This window comes from Bos taurus, chromosome 11 (genome assembly GCF_002263795.3).
Source record: "Bos taurus isolate L1 Dominette 01449 registration number 42190680 breed Hereford chromosome 11, ARS-UCD2.0, whole genome shotgun sequence".
NCBI classification, from domain to species: domain Eukaryota; kingdom Metazoa; phylum Chordata; class Mammalia; order Artiodactyla; family Bovidae; genus Bos; species Bos taurus.
Genome location: NC_037338.1, coordinates 48129481 through 48147024, shown reverse-complemented (window position 1 = coordinate 48147024; position 17544 = coordinate 48129481). Strand labels below are relative to the sequence as shown.

At 42.6% G+C, this 17544-nt stretch overlaps 1 protein-coding gene across 3 annotated transcripts in view; it reads left to right on the top strand.

The window, feature by feature from the left end:
- RMND5A (required for meiotic nuclear division 5 homolog A) overlaps positions 1–10996 on the top strand; it is a 60517-nt gene extending 49521 nt beyond the window's left edge. Inside the window, exons 6-10 of one of the 3 annotated variants that reach the window (XM_005212778.5) lie at positions 205–370; positions 2928–3030; positions 5525–5679; positions 6525–6612; positions 7675–10996. In XM_005212778.5, coding sequence (XP_005212835.1) covers positions 205–370; positions 2928–3030; positions 5525–5679; positions 6525–6588 — 488 coding nt within the window. In that variant the 3' untranslated portion in view covers positions 6589–6612; positions 7675–10996. Of the gene's footprint in view, positions 1–204; positions 371–2927; positions 3031–5524; positions 5680–6524 lie in introns of all 3 variants that reach the window. The other 2 variants (XM_010810057.4, NM_001205832.1) reach the window with 2 other exon arrangements.
- The last annotated feature ends 6548 nt before the right edge of the window (positions 10997–17544 follow it).

Here is a 17544-nt window from a genome sequence, read left to right as displayed (position 1 = left end):
GTGCTTTCCTTTTCTTGTTTTCCTCTGCGCTGCTTCTTTAAAAGACAGCAAGCTTAAGGACCAGAATTTTAAAAGACATTGTTAATAAGTTATTTTTATGCTCTGTCCACTGGGGAAATTCTTGCCTTTTTCAGTGTATAACTTGCAAACTCTTGTTTCAAGTGTGAGCATCCACACCTCCAAATTGCTGCTGCTTCTGTTTAGACATTCAGGTCTTGATGGGGAGCCTCGTGTACCTGAGACAAGGGATTGAGAACTCACCGTATGTTCACCTGCTTGATGCAAACCAGTGGGCTGACATCTGTGACATCTTCACCCGGGATGCCTGTGCCCTCCTGGGGCTCTCCGTGGAGTCCCCACTCAGTGTCAGGTATGCACACTGTCCGGTCTAGTTTTTGTTTATTTTTGAGGGTTCGCTGTGCGCTATAGTTGGTTCTCGTTTGTTAACTATTTTTACGTAGTAGCATGTATATGTTGATCCCAGTCCATCCCATCCCCCCCTTCCCCCCTTATCCCCCTTATCCATAAGTTTGGTCTCTACACCTGTGACTCTTATTTGGAAATACTTTGCAGATAAGCTCATCTCTACCATTTTTCTAGATTCCACATGTGTACGTTATATACATAGTATATATTATATATAATTACATATATATGTTATAAATTATATATAATATATATAAATAATATATATTATATATATCATCCATTATATATACAATATTTGTTTTTCTGACTTGCTTAATTCACTCTGTGTGACAGTCTTTAGGTCCATCCGTGTCTCTGCAGATAGCACAATTTTGTGCTTTTTAATAGCTGAGTACTATTCTATTGTATATACGTGTCCTGTCTCTTTTTGAAACGTTCATCACATTGATCAGTTCTGCTTAATTTGTGGTCTGGTTCTTGATGTTTAAAGCTGAGAGAACGTTTGTCTTTCTCAAGAAGAGTATAGTTGGTATTTCAGGAGATCATCACACTTGGCGACAGTTTTAGAGGAGCAGTTAGCAGAGTGTGATCCTTTGAGTCTGTGATCCTTTGGGGGTCTCTGAGAGCCTTTCCCACTTTGTTCACATGGTGGGTTCAGTAAACTCCATGTTTGAATTATGAGCTCAAGGACTAGTTGCTTTTTCCTGGAACACAGTTTTTACTTGAAAATCCACTGAAACACTACAGTTACTCACACTCAGCCTTTTGGCAGACATCTATTCAGATGAATGAAGTAGGCCTCTCATGTCAGGGAAAGCAACTGGTGGTGTCTTTTGCCACAGTGATGGAATTTTTAAGCTAAAATAGAAATTTGGGGAAACTTGAACCCAGCATTGTGAGCTTGACAGCTTCCCAGTGCTTAAAGACATTTCTGATGAAATTGGTGGTGATAATAATTTTAATTTTTCGATGTATAATAAAACGTGCTAGCTCTTAGAAGAGCAGTATGATCTTACAAAATCACGCATGAGTCAAGGATTCATTCAGAGTTCAAGACCACTGGGTTTTAGTAGAGCAGAGTACAAAAAATACTCGACGTAACAGCAAGGATTCAGATTCCACTTTGCAGCTCACCTTTTTAACAGACTGCTACTTTGTGGTGTTTCAGTGAGACATTAAAGAAGAAGATCCACAATTATATGAAAAGGCAATTAAAGTGCTACATATCTGTGTGAGGCTGGATTTTTTTTCCACTTCAACGGAAAGAATACATTGCAACAGACAATGCAGAGGAGGGTATAAGAATCCAGTTGTCTTCTGTTAAACTGGAGGTTAGAAAGATATGCAAAAACAGAGAACAGTGCTGCTCTTCTCACAAGGTTATTTTTGGCTTGGAAAATATAGTTATTTTTTGTGAGAGTGTTATCTATCACATGTAATATATTTATTATTTTCAACATTTAAATTTTAAACATTTCCCAATTTTACTTTGTAATACAATAAATAATGATGGAACCCACAAAACCAAACACCCTTTGAGATCCTTAATGTTTCAACCTGTAAAGCATTCCTGAGATCAAAAGGTTTAAGAACCTGTTTCAAGAACTGACTCTTGCAGCTCTTCGATTCGTTTGATTCCTCTAGTGTTTTGAATCCCTGCTCTGTCCAGGCATTGTGTGGGACACAGAGATGAATCGGGGCAGCCTGTGTTCACAGGGGTCAGAGTCCTACGTAGGAGACAGTGCAGTTCACTTTAACATGCTGTGGGGCTGCAGGGTCGGGTTCCCTGGGACAGACTTGAAGTGGGGGGAGACAGACGTGCAGGAGGTTTACTGGGATCACCGCCTGCAGGGAGCGAGAGCAGCAGGATCAGGCTGAACTCTGAACTCTGTCACCAGAGGCCTCAGCCCACCCCTGCGGCACTCTGGAGCTGCAGTGGCCGGTAGGGTCATCCCAGTTGGGACAACTTCTGTGTGATCAGGCGGAGCTGTTTTAGAATGTGACCCTGGTCAGGTCGCTTCCTTCAGGTGAGGGCAGTCTTAAAGAGGGACTCAGCAGAGAGTTGACTGGACTCAGCAGAAAGTTGACCGCCAGCACTTGTAAATCTGAGAAGTGTGTACTTTCTGCCCTGGCTCTCCAGGGTGATCCAGGTCTGGAAGGGGCTGTGCAAGGAAACGTTTCAGAGTGTCATTAATGCTAAGAATTCTGTGTGGGGGGCCACAGTTCCTGAGGCACTAGCCTGCTGTTTCCCCTTTGCCTGGCAAAGAAATCCACTCTCCTTCTCCTACGCTTGAAAGAAAAAAAAGAATGTGCATGTGTGGACATGTGCACACATGTATGTGCGCACACACTACTTCAGCAAAACAGATGGCTTTATCATACCTAGAATCCAATGGGACCCTCTGCACACAGCATGCAGGCTGGAGGAATTGGTGTTGCCTGGGACCAAGCTTTCTGCCACCTGGTCTGGCTTTAACATTTCCTTTTCTGCCCTCCAGTTTCTCAGCAGGTTGTGTGGCGCTGCCAGCTTTAATTAACATCAAAGCTGTGATCGAACAGAGGCAGTGTACTGGCGTTTGGAACCAGAAAGATGAATTACCTGTGAGTGCCATTTCCTATTGGTTATTACCTCTCCCATCAAGAGAAGAACGTGGATGCGATGGATTTTAAATGCTTATTTTGCCTTTTAATCAGGAAATTTTATTGTAGCCATTTGACAGGGATTCTTTTATCTGTACAGAGACATGATTAAACAGTAAAAGCAGGGTAGGTAGTAGTGTTAGCCACTCAGTCGTGTCTGACTCTTTGTGACTCCGTGGACTGTAGCCTGCCAAGCACCTCTGTCTATGGAATTCTCCAGGCAAGAATACTGGAGAGGGTTGCCATTCCCTTCTCTGGGGGATCTTCCCCACCCAGAGTTCGAATCCTAGTCTCCTGTATTGCAGGCAGATTCTTTACTATCTGAGCCATAGGTACATTTTGGAGGCATTGGAGTTTTCTTACCATTTTGATTTATAGCAGCAGCGACAGCTAGTGAAGGAATAGGTCAGAAGGGGGAAGGGTGGATATACTGAGGCATGAGCGGTGTTCTAAGTGCTGTCGACTTCAAAAAAATGTATGAGAGTTGTGAGTTAAGTTTTATTGGAGACAGAATGAGGACCACAGCCTAGGAGACAGCACCTTAGATAGATATGAGGAGATGCAAGGATTGGGCTCAGAATATCAGTTTCTGAAAATACTTGACTATCTGAAGACGTGTTGCACCAGTTTTCCTGGAGCACAGAGTGCCTCACTCCTGTGCTCCACCCTGTACTACCTTTCAGGGTGTCTGGAAGGTCAGCATCTACTCTAGTCACTTGCCAGCTCTCTCTCTCCTCAGAGTGGTAGTTTGTCCATCTCTAAAATGGGACCATCCTTCTCTTTATGGGGCTGTTAAAGGCTAGATAGAGATAACAGAGGAATGCTTAGAATAATATGGAACACACAGTAGGTAGTTAGGTTTTGTTGCCATAGGAGTTATGACATGGAAGCATAACATAGGTCATCGTGTGTGTGTGTGTGTGTGTGTGTGTGTGTGTGTTTGTGTTTTTCCACCAGGCCTCTGACAGTAGGCACTGGATCTTTGACAGGAATTCTCATTCCTGCCTGACCTGGTCACGGATCCCAAAGGCCAAAAATATGTATTTAGCTTTTCGCTTTTCTCCTACCACCTCTGTGTACAGGTTTATCTGCAGTTCCCTTGTAATTCCAGCTGATAACTGTCAGTTGGTTGCCCCACTTCTCAGAGACCAGTTCTGATGAAAGGCACAGGTGCACGCCCAGTCCTGAGTGTGGTCAGGACACAAGCAGTGCCCCGCGTGGCAGCTGCTCGTTGAAACGAGTGTGAAGAACTCGAGCCTCCCCTCGCTTTGCTGAGGCAGGTGCCTCTGAAAACCTGGCACTTTCCCAGTTGTATTGTCAGTGTCTGGCGCTTGCACCCTAGAACAGAGCGCACCGAAATCTGAATTCACCCGGCGCCTGTGTGTCAAAATAAAGCAGTTGGGGGTTGGGGAGAATGATCTGGTTATTTTATCTCGGGATCATTGTTACACTCTGCCAACTTTCTTGGAAGAATCTGGGCAAGATAGACTTTTCTGTTGATAGCCATTTGAGATTTAGAAGAAGAGAAAACAGAAGGAACTGCTGTTTATGAAGCCTCTGTCCCATGCTAACCACTATGCTACGGCGATCTCATAGCTTTTGTTCTGCTCACTGCAGAGAGAGCGAGCCGGTAGAGTGCTGTGGGCGCAGATGGATGGGGTGTGAACTCTCCGGCTGAAATTTAGTTTGAAGCCCTTGTTTCAGGTGGTTTCTCTGGAAGTTGCATACAGAACACGGGAAACCCAGATCTAAAGCCCACACAGCAATAAGCAATATTTAGTCTGCCTTTAATGAATTAGCACACTGAATTGTATCAGTGTGTTGTGAAAACCATCAGCATTTCTGGTGAGTTTATTTATTTGGCCATGTCATGCAGCGTGTGGGATCTTAGTTCACTGACCAAGGATCAAACCCCTGCCCTGGCAGTGGAGGCACGAGCTCTAAACACTGGACTGCCAGGGAAGTCCCTTGGTGTCTCTTTCGTACATCTTGATGAGTCCTTCAGGTGAGGGCAGTCTTGAAGAGGGACTCAGCAGAGAGTTGACTGGACTCAGCAGAAAGTTGACTGCCAGCACTTGTAAATCTGAGAAGTGTGTACTTTCTGCCCTGGCTCTCCAGGGTGATCCAGGTCTGGAAGGGGCTTTCCAAGGAAACGTTTCAGAGTGTTAAGAGTGTTTGACTTCCAGAGTATTGCCTTGCCCTTGACCTTTGCTTTCAGGCATTAGAATTTGGTTTGCTATATCGTGTTATAAATAATTTTGAAGGTTGATTTAGAATGATGAGGTAATACTTTGAGTCCCTAAGACTGTCCATCTTTGAGTTAGTTTAGAAGGGTGCTGTAAAAAGTTACCTTCGTATGAGCAGGTTTGATGAATGTTCTTTGCTGCAGAGTGCATACTGGCATGTGGATGGTTTCCTGAAATATAACTTGAGTCCTTTACCTTTTTAAAAACAGATTGAAGTGGACCTTGGTAAAAAGTGCTGGTATCACTCAATATTTGCCTGTCCTATTCTTCGTCAGCAAACAACAGATAACAATCCACCCATGAAATTGGTCTGTGGTCATATTATATCAAGAGATGCCCTGAATAAAATGTTTAATGGTAGCAAGTAAGTGTCTTGACTTTTTAAATGTTAGTAATATATATATGTGGAACTTGTTGGGACAATAAATAATAAGGATAAGTAAACATAGCTAGAGTTTAGAAATATATAGATTTACTTATTTAGTGCGTGGTATGTGATCTTTTCTCAGTCTAAAGACTGAGAAATTTGTTCAAGAATTTATTAAGTAGATTTAAAAAAACAGTTTCGAAACTCTATTTCTAGCATAGGCAGCTAAAGAATTTCTCATTGGAGTTCATTTCAGACCCTTTACAGTGAAGCCTTTTCTTTGAAGAAAAGGCCCTGAAGCTGTTTGTGTCCTTCTCAGCAGCCGAGTGCAGGTGGATGGCAACTTGGTTCAGACCATGCTGGTTTCTGATGCCACCACAGCATGTCGTGTGCCACCACGTGCATGTAGGCCACTCTGGGTTGGCTGCGTGCCGTGTAGGCCTAGCAGCTGGCATCAGTTTTGCTGCATGTATGGGGATTGTGACACCAGTACATCTGAAAGTCATTCTGAGATAGGTGCAAGCTAAACCTTGGAGGAAAAAAAAAAATTGAATTTGCTTCTGAAACCCCAAAAGCAATTTTCACAACAGTTGTCTTTGTTTTCAAAATACTTTTCACTGATTGCCACTGAAGAAGAGCCTTGCAATTTAGGGTCTGGTTTGGATGGTGTTTATTTTTAACTCTTCAAAGCATAGCTGTTCTATTCAGGGAGAGCACAGTTATGTGCACAAACAAGCATATCTGTGAGTGTGATTGTTACAAGATACTCTGTAACTAGATAAAAATTGAATGCTCAGTGCTGATCCTGTTTCTTGATTCAATGTTTTCTTTCTTGTCTTTAGATTAAAATGTCCATATTGTCCAATGGAACAAAGTCCAGGAGATGCCAAACAAATATTTTTCTGAAGAAATAACGTTAGTTTGCAATTTGTAAGTGAAACTGAATCGAGGGTGCATTTCAGAAGAGAACGTTCCATTTAATGCAGCTAACCAAGGACTCCCATGTTTCTATAAGCTAACGCTCCAGAAACTTTGCCAACATCTTAGTGTGTACACACAGTGGGGAGTGCTCCAGTTGGATATTATCATAGGGCTTTATTATATTCTTGGTCTTCATTTCTGATCAAGTAAATACACCAGCAGTTGTCATTCAATGCAGGTTTTTGTACTTAATTATATGGTGATTTTTTTACTTTTTAAGAGCAGAAACAGAAATTTACCTTCCTGCCATGTGTTTAATAGTTCTCCTGCTTTTACTTTTGTCATTCTCCTGATAACTGTAAGCCTTGAGAATGTTTGTGAAGAAGTTTTATTTCCTGTTATGTAACATAATTCAATGAAAATCCTTCAGAAAAAAAGTTTGATAAACTGAATTGTGGTTATGAAACTCATCTGCAGGGTTTTGTTTTTGTTTTGCTTAAGGAAGAAAGCTGTGATAAATTGCGAATTTGCTTTCTGATATTTTCCTCTGCTCCAGCTCTCACTGAGAAGTCAGCAGACCTGCACCTGAGCTCTGCTGGTGGCCCCAGCAGGCTGCCTGTTGCAAAATTCCATAATGAATTTATTAGCAGGTCGGCGTGACCAGTCTTCCACTAGAACACAGTGGAAGCAGTACTATTGTTTCTTTGCTTTTATTGCCAAGAGATGCTTGTTTTAAGAGTGTGTTCAATAAAACAGAATTTTAATGTTAGAAGTGTTAAGTTGACATTTGCTCTCTTGGTCTTGGTAGCCCTCTTCTCTGAAATCTGCCTTCAGGACTTGGCTGTGTATATTGCATTTGTATATCATTGCAGACACAGTGTTGTGCATGTGTGTGTACATATATATATACATGTGCACCAGCATCAAACATTGTGTATCTGGAAGGGAAGAAGCATGTTCCAGTCCTCAGATGCAGTTATCAGACTCATCACTTTCAGTCCTTAAAGTTAGAAGTTAGCAAATTTTCTGTAGCACAGAATGTTTATTGCTGTTTTTTTTGTATTTGAATAGCATCCTGTTCAATGCCTCTCTTCTGCAAAACGTATCATCTCATTGACTGTGAATCTGTATATTATTCTGATGGATACAGATAATGATCGTTTCTCTTGTGAGGTATCTTCATTTAATGCACTGTCCGGAAATAGCCATGCGTGAGAGTCTTTCTCTGTATGATGAACTACAAGGAAAAGACGTCTGTGGACGCAATTCTGACTTAAACCCATGAAGTTACTTCATTTTGAGAATGTCATATGGAAATCACCAAATACTTTGCAACTCTATATCATCTGACTCAGAACTGACTATCAATATAGGAAAACTTCCACGAGAAAATGAAGAAAGGAGACGACACGGAAGCAAAGAGAAACGTGACGCTTCACATTTTAAACTGCAGACTGACTTCGTTTGCGCGGGCGGGGAGGAGGGTGATACCGGATTTGGTGCTCAGTTATTGGAAACTGGCAGCATTTGCTGTCATATATACCAGCCTGGATGGTTCATCCCGAAATGTTTACCAGGGAGAGCTGGGATCTGTTTGTAAATGAAGGGGACTGCTTGGTTGCTGTGTGTGGTCAGGCTGACGGTGAGGGTTGTTACTGTATGCTGCGGGGCTGAGCCAGGACTTGATTGGCCTGCTCAGTGCTCGCTTTGCCCGACTTCCTGCTTTGGCCAACTTCCGGCTCAACTCCACAGCTCTCCTGTTGGAACCCTCTGTCTGGTAAAGCAGTGAAGGAAGAGAGCGGAGAGTAGCTCCTCGGACTCCAGGAGAAGGTAGAGAACTCCAGGCAACACGTGGGCCGAGGATGTAAAAGTGATTTATCTTTTTTCTTTCAGTTAAACCCAGAGTGTCTTTTTTATTTTTATTTTTTTTTTTACCTTTTGCTCACTAGGCCAGATTTAGTTTTAGTTACAACTTATTCTCACCTTTCCACCTCGAACACCCACACAATATTGAGGCTTTGTGTAAGGTTCCTACATTACTGACATTGCTCTGGAGGCCAGTGGTTTGTGTTTTTGACAGCCAGACCCCACAGCAGCTGGCTTAGGCCCCTTTCAAGAAGAGAAGCCAGAAAAAGCTCTGCTTTGTCCCTCTCGCAGTGTTGGCAGCCCCATTGACAGTTTGCTGTGCAGCTCGTGAAACTTTAGAATATGCTTTAATGGAAGCATCTGATTTTGCATTTGCCCATGCAGGGTCCTTGTGGTTCCCACTGGGCAGGGTTAGGGCCAAAAATTTGAAACTGTTGATCTGATAATTTAACATGCAAATGATGTCTTGTGTCCTTCTATAATTAAACATACGGACTTAAAATTCACTGGTGACTAAATGTGAAGGAAAGAGGTGGATTTGAAGAGACCAGAGCTTAACCAAAGATACGGAAATGCAGCATGCTGCCCTTTCAACTCTAGAAACACCTTCCCCAATGGTGTCAGGACCAGGTCGTCACTGAGACTGTCAGTGCAGTCATTGCACTCTGCTTTCTCTTGAAAAAGGTTGTGATAGAGCCAAGGTTTTTACAGTCAGATTAATGATAACAGTGTGCATTTAAAACAGAATCTGAGTGATTTCTTAAATCTCTTGGAAACTATTTCCATTTCCCAGGCTCCGACAGAGGCCATGGAACTATGCTAAACCAATAAAACCTTATCAGATCCTTACATTCTGATTTAGAGCCACTGTGCTTTCAAGTACACACTCAAGTGCGGTGGCAAAAGTTGTCTTTTGATCTTTTTTCTCCTTTGTGCAGTCATCACTGATGCCATTTCTGTCATTTTAGTGGTGATTATATGATACTTCTAATACATAAATGAACGGGTATTGGTGCCTCTTGATTTTTAAAATTTTGAAGAGAAGAGCCACCTCATATTCATAGGGTGTATGAGTATCTTGTGAGTGTATGAGCATTTGATTGAACCTAAGAAAGTGATGAAGCAAATCTTACTGATTTTTCTGTAGCAGCTGATGTATACGGACACACTAAAACCCACATCTCATTATGTGGGGAATGAAGATCCTTTTTTTTCTCTCCAAGTAGTCCCACGGGTTATGCAGTTTAAGTTCAGTATATTGTATGCTGTGAGTTATTTTCCACCTCGGTGATTTCACCCTCTGGGACAGTAGATTTTGCAAAAACCAAGAACTCTTGGTTTATCTGCACAAGGCAAGCTGCTGGTAGACATTAACCCTCCGGTTTTCCAGCTCAATCTCTGATTAAGTGGATTGACAGGCTGGCCAGTCTGCTTAGTCAGCTGACTCAGGTTAATTTCAGGGAAGGCATGGAGGCATGTTTGGTTAACTTCATCGCTAGGCTGTGTAAGGTGAAGACACAAACCAAATACCTTTCATTACTTATCTCTACTTGCATCATCTTTGGGAACACTAGAATGCTGTGGTCTTGAGGGAATGTTATTAGCAAAGAACACGCAGAAGAATTGGTGCTTTGTAAGGCCGTCCAGTGAGGGCAGGCGTTTTGCGGCACAGTGGTGTTTACCATAAACAGGTACAAACTTCACAAACTGTGCTTATTGAAGGAGAATGGAATAGATACCAAAAATAGAATGACAAATGTATTTTAATTGCAGATGAGGCAATTAGTTTTAGGGCAGGTTTTTCTGCTGTTGATTTTACTTCAAGACATACGGAGAGAAAACTGTGTCATTTTCAAGACATTTCCCTCTACAGTTTTAAACTGTAGTGAGCATATGCTTCGTTTACTTCCAAAGAGGCAGAAACAGCTGGAATTGGCTTATAGCACATGCTTTGTTTGATGTTATGGGTGATGACCTACACTCTTATTTTAGCAGTCACTTAATGTTCTCCAGCAAGGCAGATGTGGGGTTCACTAGGACTTAGTGCCTGATGTTTTTCTTTTGGGAAGGGGTGGGAGTGAATGTGTCGGGGATGGGAGGGTAGCAGGAGAAGAAACGGGAGAATGAGTGAGTGTGCATGTGTCTGAAGTTCACCATTTGCCCCCACCTGTGTCTCGCTGAACAGGTATTTAATGTATTTTGCTCCTGACTGCAGTGTGCATGTATTTTTTTCCCCTCCTCCATGTTTTCTAAACCTACACTTAAAAAGATTCATCAGATCATCTTTTTCAGATGGCTCAGGATTGCATTTCTTTTGCTTACCCTGTGCTCTTGGGTTCTATAGTATTTCTATAATTATGTAACAATAGTGTTGCACTGTAATCTATCATATAGAGCTATATGTATGGAAAATTTTGATCTTTTTTTTTTTAAGAAATGTATTCTGTTTGCAAAGGCACAATAAAGTTGCATCTTATAGACTATAGGCAATAAAGCTAACAATAAACCTTATTTAACACGAACCATATTCACATTCTCTGTTCATTTGATTTTGAGAAAAAGTCGAGCGTATCTGGTAGTTTCAGGGATCTCATTTTAACTTAAAAGGTTCTGATATATTTAATTTATAAATTTCAGACATATAATAGAGTTTTGGGAAACTATAAGAAATGCTTTGTTAATGTGTGTATTCCTATGTAAAACACATGGCTTCTCCTGTGTATATTTTTCAAAATTAAAGAAATGCACATTTGAAAAGTGTTTTGTGGAACCAGTCTGTATAAATGTGACAGGTGCCAGAGGCAGGAGGGAGGGAGGGAGCATGGAGGTGAGAGAGCATTGCTGTCTGCCTCTGCTGAGGGTCTGCATGTAAACAGTTTAAGAAAATATCTTTGTCACCATCTCATCCTTTTCCTGTTGCTACCAGCAGTGTGAGAGGACGTGTTGGCTGGGCACCGTCCCCAACTTCTAGAGAAGGGGGATTGGGTTGATAATTATAGGTTCCTGCCCCTCATGCTCATGCTGTGGGTGCCTGGGACCCCCTGACCAAGCAGACAGTGGGAAGATGCACCCAGAAACAGCTGCTGGTGGGGGAGGGTGTCTACACCCAGCTTTGCCAAGGAGGAACAGAGGACGCATTGTCTGTCTTCCTCCATGACACCCTGAGGTGGTAGAGACCCAGAATCTTTTGTGCTGCTTCTGTATTTTCTGAGAGAGAAAGACTCATTCTCATCAGATATTTTCTGATGAATCCCACACCCAGTAGCATCTGGAGCTAGGAGGTCCAGGAGGTATAGATGAAGCCTGGCATTGCCACCTATCCCTGCAGCATTTGGGGTTTCTCTAGATTCAAAGTGCAGCTTTCCCTGCTGGCTCAGCGGTAAAGAAGGAGCCAGTGCAGGAGACATGAGTTCAATCCCTGAATCCGGAAGTTCCCCTGCAGGAGGAAATGGCAACCACTCCCAGTTTTCTTGCTTGCAAAATCCCATGGACGGAGCCTGGCGGGCTACAGTCCATGGGGTGGCAAAGAGTCGGACACAATTTAGCAAGTAAATAAGAGCAGCAGCATCACCTGAGAGCTTTTAGAAATGCAGAATTTCAGACCTCAGCCCAGACCTACTGAATCCGCATCTGTGTGCTCCTGAGAAAACTTTCTTCACGATGAGTTCCCTGGATGCTCCCTTATTTTGTCTCATTGACCTGGGAGTTTTTGCAGAAACTAACAAACTGGCCGGCAATTTGCTATGTAAGTGAATATTGAAATGTCTCCAGTGAATAACGTTTGGATAACAAAAGCAAACTTGGGGAGATAATGATGGACACAGAAGCCTGGTGTGCTGCAGTTCATGGGGTCACCAACAGTTGGACATGACTTAGCAACAGAACAACAATAACCAAAGACGTATTACTATGTCTCTGGTCACTAATCTGTTGTATGTGCATGCATGCTAAGTTGCTTCAGTCATGCCCAGCTCTTTTTGACCCCAGGGACTGTAACCCGCCAGGCTTCTCTGTCCATGGGATTCTCCAGGCAAGATTACTTGTGTGGGTTGCTATACCCTCAACCAGGGGATCTTCCAAACTCAGGGATCAAAACTGCGTCTCTTACATCTCCTGCATTGACAGGCGGGGTCTTTACCACTAGTGTCACCTGGGAAGCCCGTTATAAAGTACTGATTGATTGTTAGTCGCTCAGTCTTCCGACTCCATAGATTGGGGCCCTCCAGGCTCCTTCGTCCATGGGGTTTTTCAGGCAAGAATACTGGCATGGGTACCCGTTCCCTTCTTCAGGGCATCTTCCCGACCCAGGGATCAAACCTGGGTCTCCTGTGTTGCAGGCAGATTCTTTACCATCTGAGCCACTAGGAAAGACGTTATTAAATATCCTCCCTCTTAAACGTGGCAGATAAGGGTCACGTGTACTGAACAAAATTTAGCCTTGATGACTAAGTTATGAGTCATCGAGAAAAGTTAAATTTAGTGTGCTTAGAACTCTTAGTACAGTTATCTTAAAAATCAGTGTATTTCTTTAGGCATCCAGGTAACTGAGAGACTATTTGTTGTATTTGTTGTTCAGTCACTAAGTTGTGTTGACTCTTTGCAACCCCATACACGGCAGCACAACAGGCTTCCCTGTCCTTCACTATCTCCTGGAGCTTACTTAAACTCATGTCCGTTGAGTCAGTGATGCTATCTAAACATTTTATCTTCTGCCACCCCCTTCTCCTCCTGCCTTCAATCTTTCCCAACATCAGGGTCTTTTCCAGTGAGTTGACTCTTCACATCAGGTGGCCAAAGTAATGGAGCTTCAGCTTCAGCATCAATCCTTCCAATGTATATTCAGGGTTGATTTCCTTTAGGATTGACTGGTTTAATCTCATTGCTGTCCAACAGACTCTTCAAAAGTTTTCTCCAGCACCACAGTTCCAAAGCATCAATTCTTTGGCACTCAGCCTTCTTTATGGTTCAACTCTCACATCTGTACATAACTATTGGAAATTTGCAGCGTGGCAAAATGCATTTTCCACTCCTTTCCACCAAAACAGGGAAGCATGAGCACCAAAGATGTAAAATACTGGGTTTTTGTCATGGCAAAATAAAGACTGAAAAATGCACCCTCTAATGAACAGCTTGATGCCCCTCACCTCCCCCGCTACCCCCAGAGAAGCTTGAAGATGAACAGTATCCCAGTAAGCAAATGTCACTTCCCAGAGGACACTCTTTCCTACTTTTTTCTGACAACCAGTAAGAAATTAGTATAACCCTGTATACATGTAAAATTTATAATTCTCAAAAGTTTTGCAAAAAACTACCTAGTGCTTATTATTTGGTTTATGCTTATCAAGACAATTGATTTCATGACTCTAACGGGTCAGAATCCACTATTTCAAAAAGCCTTGCGTTGGGAATTCCTTGGCGGTCTGCATTTTCACTGCCAAAGGCCACAAGTTATGAGGCACAGCCAAAATAGGAAGCCTTGCACTAAGGGATGATAATGGAATGATCCATTCACAAAACTTCATTGAAATCACTGTTAATATGTATGATAATATTTTTTCTCTTTTTCCAAAAACCTTTTCCTTGCAGTGGGATGTGCTGCTTCTGTGAGTCTTCCATATTGCTGCTGCTAAGTCGCTTCAGTCGTGTCCGACTCTGTGCAACCCCATAGACGGAAGCCCACCAGGCTCCCCCGTCCCTGGGATTCTCCAGGCAAGAACACTGGAGTGGGTTGCCATTTCCTTCTCCAATGCATGAAAGTGAAAAGTGAAAGTGAAGTGGCTCAGTCGTGTCTGACTCCTAGCGACCCCATGGACTGCAGCCTACCAGGCTCTTCTGTCCATGGGATTTTCCAGGCAAGAGTACTGGAGTGGGGTGCCATTGCCTTCGCCGGTCTTCCAAAATAGGTAAACATTAGAAGCACTGTCTTAAGAAAGGGCGCTTGTGTGTCAGGGAATTTCTTGTTTCCTTAGCTATGTTTTCCTCCAGCTCAGAAAAGCGCAAAGTGCTTCAGGCTAAATATCTTCTTGTGCAACCGAATCCATTAGTAACTTAGGCAGATGTGTGCCTGTGAAATGCAGAAAGTAACATAGTATGACAGCTTCAGTCATTCAACATAGAATTTTTTTTTTCCTTAAGTGCCAGGCATTAGGAAGAAGCAGAGTCCTGGGCCTCCAGGAGCTTATGGACTGCCAGTAGGTGCAGAGAAGTAGAAGAGAACCAAGGTCCCGTAGTGTGGTTAATGCCCACCAGTGACCTAACTACTGCAGGATGATGGGAGGGAAGAGAAAGGTGAGATGTAACGATGCGAGGCGGGGTGGCAGGTGGGAGCAAGTGCACAATCTTAAGTTCCCCAACCAGGGATTGAATTGGTGACCTCAGCAGTGGGAGCTTGAAGTCCTAACCACTGGACCGCCTGGAAATTTCCTGATTTGTGCTTTTTAACTTACTTTAATGGAAGTATAATTGCTTTACAATGTTGTGTTCATTGCTGCTGTACAACAGTGTGAATCAGCTGTAGGTTGAGCTGCCTCTTGAGCCTCCCTCTCACCCCCACCCCCATCCCACCCCTCTAGGTTGTCAGAGAGCACCGAGCTGAGCTCCCCGTGCTGTATATCAGGTTCCCATTAGCTATTTATGTGTTTTTAAGGTCCACTCTGGCCACAGTGGGCTGAAAGGTGGTTGGGGAGAGGATGAGGTTAGACCCTGGGAGAGCCTGTTTGGTAGGTAATGAAGGTGAGTGTGAGTTTTTGTTGAGCACAGTAGGTCCTGGTGGGCAGCATGGTGAATAAGACAATCTTGGTCTCTCCTCTCAATGAGGGTAATCTGAGAGAAATTAAATGAAAATACAGCAAGATGATGTTTTTGTCACATACAATGCTCAGAAGTCTCTTTCAATATAGTGAAACATTAAAGTGTTCTTGTCTCTCAAGTGTTGGAACTCCTTGCTCTGATTGTTCTAAAAATCATTCCCATTTCTTCCTATTGTCTTCACTTTTTGGGTGAGTTTCTAACTTCTCCACACTCTCCTTACTTCATTGGCTTCCGTGAGCTTAGTGATGTTCTGCCAGCCTCCTGTAGGGATTCATCTTTTCACTCCATTTGGAGACTGCATTCAGCCACCAAGCAAGTGCTGCTTTTCAAATGAAGGACTTTGATGTCATTTCCTGTTGGAAGCAAAGACGTGCCTTAAAAAGAAGTGTGTTATTTGTTAGCATTCAAGACTGTTTTGGGAGCTTTCCCTTCTGAACAGATTAGAAATGACGTATGTATATCACCATGTGTAAAATAGATAGCTAGTGGGAAGCTGCTATATAACACAGGAAGCTCAACTCAGTGCTCTGTGATGGGGGTGGAGGTGGAAGGCTCAAGAGGGAGGGGAGATCACTCTGGGAGATCGTGAAGGTCAGGGAAGCCTGGCGTGTTGCAGTCCATGGAGTCAAAGAGTCAGACATGACTTAGTGACTAAACAAAGCCCAATTTTAAAAAAATGTATTTCAGGTTTCCTGTCGTAGCACAAGACTGTGTTGCTTTTAGTTAATTTAGATCAGTGAGCGCATCAGCCCTGTAGAGGAACTTCACAGAAAATTATTACATTGTCATGAAAGCTTTGAGAGGTGGTTCTGGAAATTTGGGCTGAGGGCCTGTGTCTGTGTTGGTGAGCATCAGCAGCATACATGCAGTAGGCCATCAGGTTTGTGTGGTGGCTTCATGCCATCAAGGGACCCACAGTCTTGCCGTGTGGCCTGTTTCACCTCTGATCGTGTCTGTGTTCCAGGCAGCAAGGAGGAAGCAAGTGGGGAAAGAACAAGCTTCCACCTAGGTTAGCCCTTTTGAAGTCTTTCCTGGAAGCTCTACCCAGGGACTTACTAGCCACACTTGGCTGCAGGAAAGTCTGGGTAATGTAGTCTTTGAGCCAGGCACATTGCTGCCTATAATAAAAGGAAGGTTCTGTTAGGAAGGAAGAAGGGGTGAATGGTTGTTAACAAGAGTAACTTGTGGTCTCTGCCACAAGATGCACTTAACTGTGCATCTCAGCCAGGTAACAGGTGAAATTTCGTTCACAGAATGGAATTAAGTCATCAATACCAGTAGTCAATGCAACTTCTTACCTGTCCTGAGATGTGAGACAAACAAGTTTGCTATTACTGGAATATCTCCTTGACATACATTTCTTGGCCTCTGGTGGTATTCATGGTAGAAGCAGGAACCTCACCCTAACTACAGACAAAAGCCCTATTCTACCCTTGTTCTAGAACATTCTTCTTGCCATGTATCAAATTTCAGAGCCAATGATGACCTTTGTTTTCTATCTTGGTATCTGCGTAGGGAAAAAGTGTGCATCTTGGTTTTGAGATGCTTACAAAGCTTTAAAGCATTTTTAAATGCTCTACTGGAAGACCCTATTTTATCGTATTTTGCTTTATTGTGCTTCACAGATACAATGCTTTTTTTTTTTTTTTTTAACAAATTGAAGGTTTGTGGCAACCCTGCATCTAGCAAATTTACAGGTACCATTTTTCCAAGAGCATTTGCTCACCTTGTGTCTCTGTCACATTTTGGTAATTCTAGCAATATTTTAAACTTTTTCATTATTATGTTATGTGATCTGTGGTCAGTAATCTTGGATGTTACTGCTGTGACTTGCTGAAGGTTCAGATGATGGTTAACATTTTTTAGCCACAAAGTTTTAAAAATTAAGGTATGTGTCTTTTTTTAGACATATAGTATACATTTAATTGACTATGGTATAGTATAAACATTACTTTTATATGCACTGGGAAATCAGAAAATTCTTGTGATTCACTTTATTGTGATATTCACTTTATTGCAGTGATCTGGAACCAGATCTACAATATCTCAAGTATTCCTGTATTTGCCTAATTTTAAAATTAAAGACAGACTATAAAATAATCAATAGAGCAGGGCATTTAAGAATTTGGCATATGGGATTAGATCTGAGTTCAAATCCTGATTCCACCAAATTCCGGTTGTGTGATCTTGGGCAAGTGATAGAAACTTCCATCCAACTTCCCACGTGGTCCAATGGTTAAGAATCTGCCTCCGATCCCTGGTCCA